Genomic DNA, 12,261 nt, shown 5'->3' with positions numbered 1-12,261 from the left:
GGGCCAGGCCCAGAGGAGGCGGGGCCTGGTGGGGGAGGGGCTGGAGGGATTTATGGAGCTTTGTTTTTTTTTTCAAAAAAAATCATGTAAAAGTGGGATTAAAAAAAAATTAAAAATAAACGGAGACTGGTACGCCCAGGCTAGGCTGGTTCCTGGGGTGGGGGGAGGGGGCAGCTGTGGGCACCTGGAGGGGGAGGGGTGGCAGGTCCCTGTGGGGGGAGGGGAAGGAAATGTGTGAGCCGGGAATGTAACCCCCTCACCCCCCACAAAGGTTCTAACTGGCTCAGGGGCCTTGTCCGTCATGGCAGTGGGTGCAAAGGCCGAAAGAAATGCTCTCAACTGGTTCTGCCCCAGAGCGTCTGTCCCGCTAAACACAAGGGGGGTATTCACTGGCGTCGGTGACCGTCACAAAACTGCCCAAGCTAATGGGAGGGCTGGCTCCTTACCAGGGCTCCCTCTTGTGTTTTCCGTCCGGGGCGGAATAAATTTTATGCGCACCAAGGCAGGTGCGGATGGGCACCACCCATAGATGCATAGAGAGGGCGCTCTGCTAACCAGCTGGGGGAACCTGACCCCCTCTGGGGCAGCCGCCCCAGCACTCAGCTGACAGGGAACCCTGCTCCTTGTGCCGCTGGCTACTGAGTGAGCAGGTGCAGGGCTGTGATCTGGGGGCGGGGGGGTGGTCTTTGCTTTGAGCGCCACAGGCTGCAGGGCGCAGTGCCATGAATAACGCCACCGTGGCATCTGTTGCTATGATAGATGCCAATCTCCTGGTGCTGCCGCCGACGCAGCTGCAATCTTGATTAGCCCTTGTCTGCACAGAGGAGGAGGAATCCTAGCGTCCCAGGCTGGAAACGGGATGGTTGTGAGCAGCTGCTCTGACCTCCTGTGGTGCCCCACCCCCTCCCAAGCCAGAGAACGACCCCCTAGCACAGAGCTTGTAGAATAACATCCAGGCTTGATTTAAACACAGCCAGCATGGAGAATGCACCGTGACCGGTATTCCCTGTTAGCTGAGTGCTGGGACGGCCTCCCAGGAGAGATTCAGGGGCCACCCAGTGGATTAGCAAAGCACTCGCAGCCGGCAGCGTGTGTCTGTGGGTGGTGCACACACGCACGGACCTCTGTGCACAGAATAAAATTTATTCTGCACCTGGGTAGGAAAAATAAGAGCACCCCCTGCCTGTGCCCTGGGGTGAATGGTTCCACTGGGTAATTACTCAGCATGCGCCTTGTTGCAGTGTCCGCAGGGTGGCTCGTGTTAGCCTTTTCGCCACTAGCTGGACAAGCTCCTCACTTCCCGGGTGTGTACTGCAGGAATGGATTTGCCACCACTTAACTTTGGCCACCCCCACGCCTCGCCAAGCTGGTCAAGCACCCGGCCCCATGCTCCGGGTGTCCCTAACCCCTCAGGCTGCCTTGAGCTCTGAGCCTGTTCGAGCTGTGCCCTGCTGCATCTTCTGCCCAGAAGCGAGGCAGGCAGCGACCGCCCCCTCAGCCGGTGCCGGGGGCTGCTCCTGCTCAGGCTGCGCAAGGCTGTTGTGCAGGCTCCCAGGGGACAGCAGAGCAGGAAACCCAGACAGGCCGTCCCCTGCGGTGGGTTCTACCAGCTGTGCTCTAGGGGTCACTTCCAGACGCTCTTCTGGCCTGCGTTAGGCCGGCCCTTAGCCCTTGGGGCCTGCCTGATGTCTTGGGGCTGAACTCACCCACCTGGTGTCTTTGGCGCCGTTCCACAGGGGAAGTCTATGCTATTATAAAAGGAGAGGTGTCCAGCTGGGTCCCCAGGGCTGGAGTTGCTGGTGGAGCTCCACGCCCCACCTGGCCCTGGGGCTGCCAGGGTTCCCTCAGGTGCCAGCGGCTGCCGCTGCTGGTTCCCAGCCCAGAGGCTGTCAGCAGAGCTCCATGGTCCTGTCAGCTCCCAGCCCCAGGGCTGTCAGGGTTCCTCTGGTCCCCACTGGGTCCCCAGGGCTGGAGCTGCCGGCAGAGCTCTGTGCCCCTTCTGGCTCTCAGCTCCCAGCCCCAGGGCTGCCAGGTCCCCCACAGCCCAGCCTGGATAGGCCAGTGAGCTCCTGGAGTGGGCCCTGCTAGTTACTCCTTAAACTGGAGAAGAGGGGGATTCATAGGAGAACTGAAGGTGTGTAAGGAACTGGTTAGAGGAAAGACAACCATGGCTCGTGCTGGCAGGGGAAGGAGCTGACCAGAGATTTCCTCGGGCTGGCTCAGGCCTAAGCTTACTTAACATGGCCAGCAATGATCTTGGCACAGAAAGCTGGCGTGTGCTAATCAAAGAGGCAGCTGCCACCAAGCCCGGAGGGGTTGGCACTGCAGAGGAGCACCAGAATATCGCACCAGGAGACGTGCCCAGCCTAGAAACCCGACTAGAAAGGGGAGGCCGTGTAATAGTGCGACGTGCAAAGCCAGGCTCGTGGGGACGAACAGGTGTCACTACAAGCAGGGCCGTAGCGGTTGGAAGTGATGGGCAATGAGTAAACACCTGGATGCATCAGCGAAGTGCAACTAGGAGCCACCACGCTGCTGCAGCTGCGGCAGAAAGGCCACTGCGGTCCTAGGATGTACCAGGCGAGGTCCCACCCCCACCAACAGGGCTCGGGAGCAGTGGTGAGGCGGCAGTTGGAATACCGGGTGCAGGTCTGCTCACCGAGGGCCCAACCAGCTGTGTCGAGTGAACCAGGCACCGAGAAGGGCCACCAGGCTGCTGGGAGGGATGGGAAACCAACTGTACGAAAGCAGGCGCAAGGAACTCCACGTTGGCCGCCTGACCCGAGGCTGGGGGCAGAGAGAATCACTCTTTAATCCGTCAGAGGCACAAACACTGGGTGCGGGAAAGAGGAGGCACAAACGACTGTGAACTGGCCCCCAACGTGGTTGGCCGTGAAACCAGGCGAAGGGGCCGACCATCGGAGGAGTGCCGCTCCGGAACGCTTTCTAAGGGGAGCGGCGAGGTCACACACAGCCGGCGGGGCCCAGGCTGCACCGGCTGTGACACTGGAAGGTGCCACAGGCCTTCTTGTTGTTTTGGAAGCTACTGTCTAACTCGCTTACCCCTCTGATAGCAGAACTTAAGGGGCCCACAGCTGCCAGCGAGCCACCTTGCTGGGCAACGTGTTACACCACCCTAAGTGCTGGGCTGGGCTGGGCTGCACTACGAGAGTGGGGAAGCTTCTCCCAGCAACACAGCTGCTGCTGCTGCCTGTTGGGGTGAATTGACAGGCACCTTTCCTAGCAACACAGCAACCGCTGCCTGTTGGGGTGAATTGACAGGTGCCTTTCCAAGCAACACAGCAATCACTGCCTGTTGGGGTGAATTGACAGGCACCTTTCCTAGCAACACAGCAACCGCTGCCTGTTGGGGTGAATTGACAGGCGCCTTTCCAAGCAACACAGCTGCTGCTGCCTGTTGGGGTGAATCCCCCTCTGACACAGCTACCGCTTCCTGTCAGGGTGGATTGACAGAAGCCTGTCCCTGGGCCATAGCTACCGCTACCTGTTAGGAGGATTGACAGTTTCCCCTCTGTGACACAGCTATTGCTGCCTGTTCGGGTGGATTGAGAGGCATCTCCTTGCGACACAGCCTGTTGGGGTTGGATTGGCAGGAACCTCTCCCTCAACACAGCTACCGCTGCCTGTTGGGGTGGGATGACAGGGTGCAGCTGCCCCAGTACAACTATGGCATCACAAATCGTCTGTTGTAGCTGTAGCCTAAGTCCACAGCGGCTGCCCAGTCCTGAAGCGAAGCAGCCGCAGCATTCTGACAGCGTAAACAATTTTGCGCACCTCTCTTAAGATACCAATTTGCCTGAACACCACCACAGCGTTTCAGCGTCGGCTTTAATGGGCAGAAATCCTCACATTTCCCAGACATTCAATTAACGGGAGGTCTGACTGAAGATTTCCAGCCTAAGCGGCATATTTCTGCTATTCCATGAACTGGCAGAAGGCGCCAGCCAGTAGAAAGTGGCGTCAGAATTCAGAAAGATCTGAATTTTTTTTTTAAGTTATTGAAAATTGTGGGTATTTTTATTTAGATTTTTTTGAATGCAAGGACTTCTGGGTGTTTCTTGTTCAAGCCAACTAGCCATCTCTAGCCGGCCAACTAGCCACATGTGGCTAGTGCCTCGGGGCCTAGGTGGTTTCTAAACTAGCCTGGATACATTTCTCAGGGGGGTAGCCATGAGATTGCCGGCAAGGGCATGCGGCCATTCTGTGACTGCTTGAAGTGAATGCCTCCAGCACCTGTAGTGGTGCGCTGGCTGGGTGGGGGTGGATCTGAGAATTGGTTCCCCGCTGGCCTCTGCGCTGGGGTCTGCTGGGCACATTTGGGGGCAGGAAGGAATGTTCTGCGATGGCGGAGAGCCTGGGGTGCTCCCCGTGGTTTCTCCGGTGGATTCACTTGTCACTTGGCTGGAGGGCTTCGTGAGCTCTGCCGCGGTTCTGGGTCAGTTGCGGGAGGCGGTGGGGGAGGGTGGGTGGCCTGCGCCGTGCAGGTCAGCGTAGACAATCATGCTGGTCTCCGGCCCTAACAGCTCCTAGCCATGCTAATAGTAGCTCAGGGTGGAGCCCTGGATCCTGGGAGCCTCAATTTCCCCTTCCCCTCCCAGCACCCGCCCCCCGCTGGGGAGCAGCGTTTGATGGCCCAGCTTGTTGCATTCAGCCCTTCAGAGAACCCGCCTTTAACTACAACACCCTGCGGCAGCCCCCGTCCCAGGCTGGGCTGCCCGTCCCCAGGCAAAGGGGTAAATAGGCGCGGGCAGGACTCGAATTTACAGGCACCTTCAGGGCCTCTTATCTATTCCCCAACCCCCCTTGCAGCCCAGCTGCTCACCCTGGCAGGCAGCCCTCTGAGGGGTAGTTCAGCTCCACACAGGGCAGCGGATGCCCGTGACCAGCCCACCCTGGCCCATGGGGGGAGGACAGCGTGGTGACCAGCTCCTGCCCCGGGCGCCGCAGCAATTCCGGGCGCGGGTGGAGATTAGCATCGCTCGGTAACAGGCTACCCTGCTTCCCCGGCCCGGCCTGTCCCTCGCCCACCCTCTGCAGACCCCACCCACAGCCCTGGCTGGGAGTCACCCCCACCTCTCACAGGAAGAGAAGGAGCCGCTGCCACCCCTTGTCCACAGCCTCCTGGGGGGCACCTGTGCCCCAGGGCCCCTCCTCTTGTGCCGTGAAGGGCTCCGCTCGCTGCTGAGCGCCGAGGCGGACGGCCACACCGCAGCCACCCCGGCACCAAACTTGGCCCACGCCGGCCCTGGCAGCCGTCGGCCAAGGCAGTGCCAGGCTGAGAGCTGCAGTGGGAGCTGGGGGAAGAGGGACCTGCAGCTGAACAAACAACAAGGCACCAAACCCAGCTCAGGCACCCGCGGAAGGGGCGCGAGGTGCCCAGGACACCGGCCCCTGCTCTGAGGGGAAGCCGAGGAGGGGACATGGGAGCGGCTCTGGCCCCCTTGGCCTGGCTTGGGGGCGGGCAGAGCCCAGGGATAAATCTCAAGTCTCCTGGCGACTGCAGTGGGGGGAGCTGTGGCCAAGCACAGAAGGACAGACGGATGGGGGCTGCCAGCTTGCTCCAGCCTCAGCCCCGGGAGTGCGCGGTGGTGCTGGGGCTCAGCACAACCCCTCTTCCTGTGCAGCCTCCTGCTGCTCCCACTGCCCCCCTCCGGCCGCAGGGCTGCTCCAGCCGCTACTGGGAGAAGATGCCCTTGAAGCGGATCTTGTCCTCACTGTCCTTCTGGCGCAGGCGCGCCTCCAGGCTGCGCAGCTCCTTGGCCACCACGGGGCCCAGCGAGGGGTCGAGCGCCAGCACCTTGGCGAAGTCGGCCTGGGCCTCGGCGGTGTTCCACACGGCAGCGTGCGCCTTCCCCCGCTTGAAATAGGCCTTGATGTTGTCTGCGGAGAGAGAGCCTGGGGTGGTGCCCTGCAGCCCTGACTCCTCCCTCTGCCCTCCCAGCCCTGAGCCCCCGGCGAGGGACCCGCAGCCTGTGCTCCCCCGCCAGCTCTGCCTGCTCCCCGCCGGCCCGGCTCTCCCAGCTGCGCCCCTGGCAGCGCCGTACCTTCGTACTTGTTGAGGATGGAGGAGCAGTGGTCCAGCACCTCGTAGTAGTCCTCACACAGCAGCTTGCACTGACAGTAGTTCAGCAGCAAGGGTGTGATCTTCAGGTCCAGCTGGATCCAGTCTGGGGAGCCCGGCTGCTCCTGCGAGGGGGAGGGAAGCAGGCCTAGGCACTGAGGCAGGAGGGGAAAGGCAGGGAGGGCCTGGGGCTGGAGCCTGGCAAAGCAGTGGGCTCGGTGCTGCCGCTGAGGCAGAGGTGCCTGTGGTTGGGGACTATGGATGTAATGTCACGAACCAAGCGTGCGCCTCAGTTTCCCCAGGGGGCAAAGGGGTTAATCCCCCTTGGGCCAGAGGCAGCTGGGAGTCCCCTGGCCCGTGCAGCTCCCTGAACTGGTACTCAGGCCCCGGCAAGAGCCCGGCATGGCCAAGTGCGGACCCAAGGGCCGTCCCGAGCAGGGACGGAGCCAGCAGAAGGCTGGGCGAGGCTCCAGGTTGATCCCAGGCCAGGGAGGACCAGAGAGAGGGGCTGCAGTTTGGTCCCTCTGGACGTGCTGTGGGCCTGGCGGGCACAAGATCCCTCCGGGGGGCAGGAGAGTCTGAGCTCAGTGGGGCCAAGGGCCCCAAACTGGGGAGCCGCAGCGCTCGCTTTGGTGCCAGCGAACGCGGGCTCTGCGTTAACAGCCCGTGGAAGAGGGTGCAAACGCTGCACCACGTCGGTCCCCTGCTCAGGATCAGCCTCTGGGGCAGCAGCGCCCAGGCAGGGCAGTCGCTCACCTTCATCTGCAGGTTCTTGAGGCAGGCGATGGCGTCGTAGTACTTGGCGGCCGCCTCGGTGACTTTCCCCTCGCGATAGAGCTTGTTGCCCTCCTCGTGGATCAGCGGCACGGCCTGCAGCTTCTCCTCGTCCGTCATGGCCCAGGGGTCCTGCTGATAGGAGCCTGGTGCTTCCACCTGCAACAGCGCATTGTTGGGGGAGAGCCCCACCAGAGAGAGCCTGGTCCTGCCCCTGCCCCTGCCCCTGCCCCAGCCCCAGCCCCAGCCCCAGGGGGACTCGCCCATCCAGAGAGAGCCCCGCCCAGCCTCAGGGGGTTTCACCCATCCAGAGAGAGCCCCGCCCAGCCCCAGGGGGACACGCCCATCCAGAGAGAGCCCCACCCAGCCTCAGGGGGTTTCACCCATCCAGAGAGCGCCCCACCCAGCCCCAGGGGGACACGCCCATCCAGAGAGAGCCCCGCCCAGCCTAGGGGGACACGCCCATCCAGAGAGAGCCTGGGTCACTAATCTGTCACCCCACCTCCATCTCTCAGGTGCATCCCAAGTCCCGGGCCTGTCAATAGGATGGCCCTAGCCCACTCCAACCTCTGGCCCCGCTGCCCCTCCCCCCATTCCAGCTCAGGATTCCCAGGCCCCCCTCACCTTCAGCATGTCGATGGCGAAGATCAGGGGCTGGGGATTCTGCTGCAGGTCGTCCAGGTCGGGGTAGCCCAGGGAGTGGTGCTCATGCATCTGGGCGATGCCACAGCAATGCCGCTGTCCCTCCAGGGGGTCCTTCCCCGCCGCGATGTTCCGCAGGCTCTTGGCCACCAGCGGGTACAGCACCACGTGCTGGCAGGGGGACAGGGCATCGGCATCACGCAGCGGGGCAAGGGGGGGGAACCGTTCTCCTCCCTGGGGCCAGGAGTTCGTCACTGGGCCAGCTGGGTTGGAATCAGACCCATTAGCAGCGAGGGGCGGGGACCACCACCCACACACGGAGACCCAGCAGCCCAGTGACTCAACCACCGCCCAGGCAGGAGCTGGGCCCAGGCAGGAGTTCAGAGCTACAGGCCTGTCTGCACTTCAAGGCTCAGCCAGCTACGAGGATGAGAAAGTCAGCGTGCGAACGGCAGTGCCGCGCTGGCAGAACCCTGGGAAGGCGCCACGGGGCCCAGGAGAGAGCTCCCGGCAGCAGAGCGCGCAGCGTTGAGGGGGGAGGGGAGTTACAGCAGCACAGCTGTGCCAGTGGGGCTAGACCGGCACTCTCCAGCACAAGGCCTGGCGGGTCTAGCCAGGCTCAGTGCGTGTGTGGGTCCCCACAGGGCTCAACGCCACCCACAGCTCTCAGCTGGCCTGTCCGCATGAGCCGACAGCCAGAGACCACGTGGCTGCCCTACTGAAAAGCTCTGCCCAGAGCCCAGAGCTGCGGCCAGGAGACGCTGTCTCCAGGCTGGGCTTGCAGCACATGGGGCCAAAATCCCTGGCAGGGGACCCTGGTGTCACGCAGGAACTTGATTGGTACCAAGGGAGTTGTGGGGCCAGCAGGGGGGTAGGGGCTACCTTGGTGTCACACAGGAACTCAGCCTGCTCCCCCTCCCGCATGGTGCTCACGATGGTCTCCCACACAGGCAGCTTGAATTTCTTGCCAACAATGAGCTCCATAGGCTTTCCGCAGGCCCGGCTGTCATCCAGCACGCGGTGCTCCCCGTCAGCCAGCATGGTGCGGTAGTGGAAAGTGGCCTGGGTAGTAGATCAAACATAGATGAGGATGCATCACACCCCACCCCCACACCAGCAAGCCCAATGGGGGTGCCACAGGCCAGGGACTGCTAGGCCAGACCCATTGGCCGTGACGGGGCAGGAGGCTCGTGTTGGAAGTAGGCCATGCTGGCATTCAGATTCTCAGATCCAGCCACCTTTGACAGCCCCCAGGCCCAGCCCATGAGACAGCAGCTGGGCCTCGGCAAAAAACAGCAGAGTCATGCAGAGCATCCATGTTCCCCCTAAGTTTTAACAGCCATGTGCAGAATAAATTTTGTTGTGTGCACTGAGGCACGTGTGGATGTGCACCAGCAAAAGAAATACTGCGCTGGGGTGGCAGTTGAGTCTCTCCTGGGTAGCCACCCCAGCGCTCAGCTACCCAGGAGAGATTCAGGTGCCGCCCAGCTGATTAGCAGAGCGCCCACAATAACCCTCAAAGGGCAGCCTGTGTTTCTACCAGTAGTGCACATCTGCACAGGCCTCAGGGCACATAAAATGTATTCCACCCATGGATGGAAAAAGTACAAGAGAACATGGCAGAGCTGCCGTGTGCCCAGTTTGTGGGCATGTATTAGGGACAGGCCCCAGCTATGTACCACACCAGCCCCCTTCAGACATAGGCCCATGGCATGGTCCTGCCTTCCCAGGCAAGCATCACCAGGACAGTGGCCTGGAGAACTCCCCTGCTGGTCTATCCTGTCCCTATGAGCCTGGGCACAAGCCAACCCTGGGGCAGGAGGACACCCAGAACCGCTGTGGTGGGCCCAGCTGGGCCAGAGGTGACTAGCTGGGCTGACAGATGGAATCATACTGCCCCCAAGGATCTGGCCGCTGTTCACCCCCACGGTGCCAGGCCCTTGGGAATGTAAACACAGAGCGACCCTACCAAAATACCCCACCCTGTGGCAGCTCGGGCCACGCCCCCTGCCGGACACAGAGCCTCACAGCCCCGACGGCCCCGCCCCCTGGTTGGCCAATCACAGCACTGCTCCGAAAGCCGCTGGCCAATCACAACACCGCTCTGAGGACGTGAGACAAGCTAAAAAAACGCTTCTGAGTGCCCCGCCCATTTACCTTGTCTGGCCAATCACCGCGCACAAGCAGTTGCATGTCACTGGCAGGCGCACCAATAGAATGCTGGTGCCGAAAGGGAGGCAGACGCATGCGTAGTCACGACTCTCACGTGAGGAGTTGCTCGCCGTTAACGAAGGTGGCGTCAGTTCCCTCTGAATGGTGTGTCCCCGGCGCGCATGCGCGCCAGAGCCCGAGTCCGGGCCCGCTGTGTCCCGTGGGGCAGGGGCGGCCGCTTACCTTGGTGCCGTCGCGGTAGTCGGACATTGGGCCCCGACCCTCCTGCACCAGCCGCTTGGCGATGCCGTCGGCCCGCAGCCGCGCGATCTGATCCGCCATGATGGCTCCCTCAGCGGTTTCTGCGCCGTGCCGGCTCGGCCAGTTCCGGGGCATCCCGAATGTGCTCGGCTACTTCCGGGAGCACTCGGCTACTTCCGGAGCCAATCGGCTATTGCCGGAGCCGTTCGGCTGCAGCGGGCGGGTGCTCGGTTATTTCCGGAGCAGCTGCCCTGCCGGCTGGAGTTGGAACAGCGGGCGAGGCACCCGGTGTTGTTCACTCTGAATCCTACTGATGGCGGCGCCCCATCCCAGCCTGGCCCACGTGTCTCTGCTTACCAAGCCTGCTGTCCTGCTGGGGGTAGGAGTCACAGCCGAGGTGGGTAGCAGGGGTGGAGCCTGCCAGCTAAAGGAGTGGGTGGATTGGAGCCCTGACCTGGGAGCAGTTGTGCGTAGTGGGGGAGGAGAATGTAAGAACAGCCATACTGGGTCAGACCATAGGTCCATCGAGCCCAGGGCACTCGGCCCTCATTAAATGAGTACTTTATTTACAGGTACTCACTTAAAAGAGGGACACATATACTTCCTTTAACTCACTCAATGAGGAAACTCCCCCCACTAATATGAGCCTAACCCCCTCCCTGCAGCTTCAACCCCTGTAGTCTGACCCACACCCTAGCCAGCCCCAGAGCCCCAACCCTCTGCAGCCTGAACCCCATACCAGCCCCACGGCCAGACCCCCCTGCCAGCCCTGCTGGTCCCACGGCCCCATACCATGGCAGCCTGATGCCCCGGCAGCCCAACACCCCCCGCTGGCCTCATGTCCCCAAACCACAGCAGCCAGACCCTCTTGCTGCCCCACAGCCAGACCCCCCTCCCCGCTGCCTGTACCCATGCGGCCCTGCAGCCTGACACCTTCCTTCCTTGTGGCCCCAAACTGTGGCAGCCTGAACCCCCACCCCACGGACCCAACCCGTCACCAGAATTTAATCCTCTCTCCTGCTCATGGCCCCAGACTGCTCCCAGCCTTTGACCCTCCCCAACCCAAGGTTCACTTTACCTTTCAAAAGCAGCACCACCTGCTGCCGCTCCTTCCCCAAGTTGGGAGCCCTAGGAACCAATTGGAGATTTCTATGTGTATTTTAATAGGAATTTAAGTGTCCCTCTTACTAGTTCTCGCCTATGAGCAGAAAGTTGGGAACCAATTGCGCTTGTATAGTGAGGGATGAGTGTATCATGTCTTCCGACAGTGGCCAATGCCCGGTGGAGAGGAGTTTGTATTCAGGGCATCGTGAAGTCACTACAGAGCCAGCTTGAGACACTGACACCCCACTATGTGTCTGTGGGTTCCCCAGCACTGATAGGACTCTACTGCTTTGTCCGCGCTGCAGTTGGACGCCTGTGACCACCATGTTGAGATTGTTCCCGGCAAACAGCAAAGAATGGAGCAGATAATCAAAAACTGGTGGTTCTCTCCGTTATTTTAGATTCCCCTAGAAGCCAAAAGATGCAGTTCCCTTAAAGCAGGGGTGGGAAACCCCCAGCCAAGGGTCTGGAGCTGGACTGCAGCTCGCTTGGCTCCAGACCGCAAGGCTCAGGACTCCCCTCCCCAGCATCCAACCCAGGGATGGTTTGGAGCCCTGAGCATTGCAGGTCAGATCCAGCCCCTGGGCTCTACCTGGCAAGGGCAGGAAGCGGCTCGGCTGCTGCCACTGCTCCTTCTCCTCCCTTTTCCCCTGCTGGGGAAACAGCAAAGGCCCAGTTTCAGATTCGTTCAGCTTCGAAGTCGGGCGCTATTCCCATCCCCTCATGGGGTTAGCGGCTTCGACGTCTCGCCGCCTAACGTCGATGTTAACGTCGAAATAGCGCCCAGCACGTGTAGCCGCGACGGGCGCTATTTCGAAGTTAGTGCCGCTACTTTGAAGTGGCGTGCACGTGTAGACGCGGCTAAAGTGAGTAGATACTGATACAGATACACTCCCTCTCGGGGTGGCCTCGTTTGTATATCAGATATTTTGAAGCATAAGCTTTCGTGGGCAAAGGCCGCTTTGTCAGATGCATGAGTGGGGGCGGGGGTGGTTTCAGAGGGGTATTTAAAGAGGTGGGGGTCCCAATAAAAGGGAGGGCCAGAGCTGACAAGGTCTATTCAGTCAGGGTGGAAATGGCCCATTGTCAGTAGAATGTATCAAAAGAGTGAAAAACAAGTCAGAGGGGATGTGGCCCATTGTCAGAATCTAGTGTGGAGGTGTTAACACCCAAAGCAGAGAAGCTGCTTTTGTAATGGGGCCAGCCACTCCCAGTCTCTGTTTAATCCTTGCTTGATGGAGTCAAAT

The 12,261-nt window shown here is 61.1% G+C and overlaps 1 protein-coding gene across 2 annotated transcripts; it reads right to left on the bottom strand.

Moving 5' to 3' along the window:
- Positions 1-2,794: 2,794 nt before the first annotated feature.
- On the bottom strand, positions 2,795-10,212 carry AIP (AHR interacting HSP90 co-chaperone). Of its 2 annotated transcripts, none has more exons than XM_074998159.1 (6): positions 9,893-10,212; positions 8,381-8,560; positions 7,481-7,669; positions 6,839-7,015; positions 6,074-6,207; positions 2,795-5,901 (listed from the first exon to the last, which is right to left on the bottom strand). In XM_074998159.1, the coding sequence occupies exons 1-6, from the start codon at positions 10,043-10,045 to the stop codon at positions 5,733-5,735; spliced, it is 1,002 nt and encodes a 333-aa protein (XP_074854260.1). In that variant the 5' UTR covers positions 10,046-10,212; the 3' UTR covers positions 2,795-5,732. The 2 variants fall into 2 exon arrangements, with proteins under 2 accessions (XP_074854260.1, XP_074854259.1); XM_074998158.1 differs by having other exon boundaries at positions 6,066-6,207; positions 9,893-10,204.
- Between the last annotated feature and the right edge of the window lie 2,049 nt (positions 10,213-12,261).

The sequence above is a fragment of the Carettochelys insculpta genome, chromosome 6, assembly GCF_033958435.1.
Source record: "Carettochelys insculpta isolate YL-2023 chromosome 6, ASM3395843v1, whole genome shotgun sequence".
Lineage (NCBI taxonomy): Eukaryota > Metazoa > Chordata > Testudines > Carettochelyidae > Carettochelys > Carettochelys insculpta.
This window is presented reverse-complemented; position numbering and strand designations above follow the sequence as displayed.

Coding starts and splice junctions, on each gene's coding strand:
- AIP (XM_074998158.1), bottom strand. CDS start 10,045: ATGCCCCGGAACTGGCCGAGCCGGCACGGCGCAGAAACCGCTGAGGGA. Junction 7,670..8,380: donor AGTTCCTGTGTGACACCAAG/GTAGCCCCTACC, acceptor TCCCCCTGCCAG/CACGTGGTGCTGTACCCGCT. Junction 6,208..6,838: donor TCAAGAACCTGCAGATGAAG/GTGAGCGACTGC, acceptor TCCCCCTCGCAG/GAGCAGCCGGGCTCCCCAGA.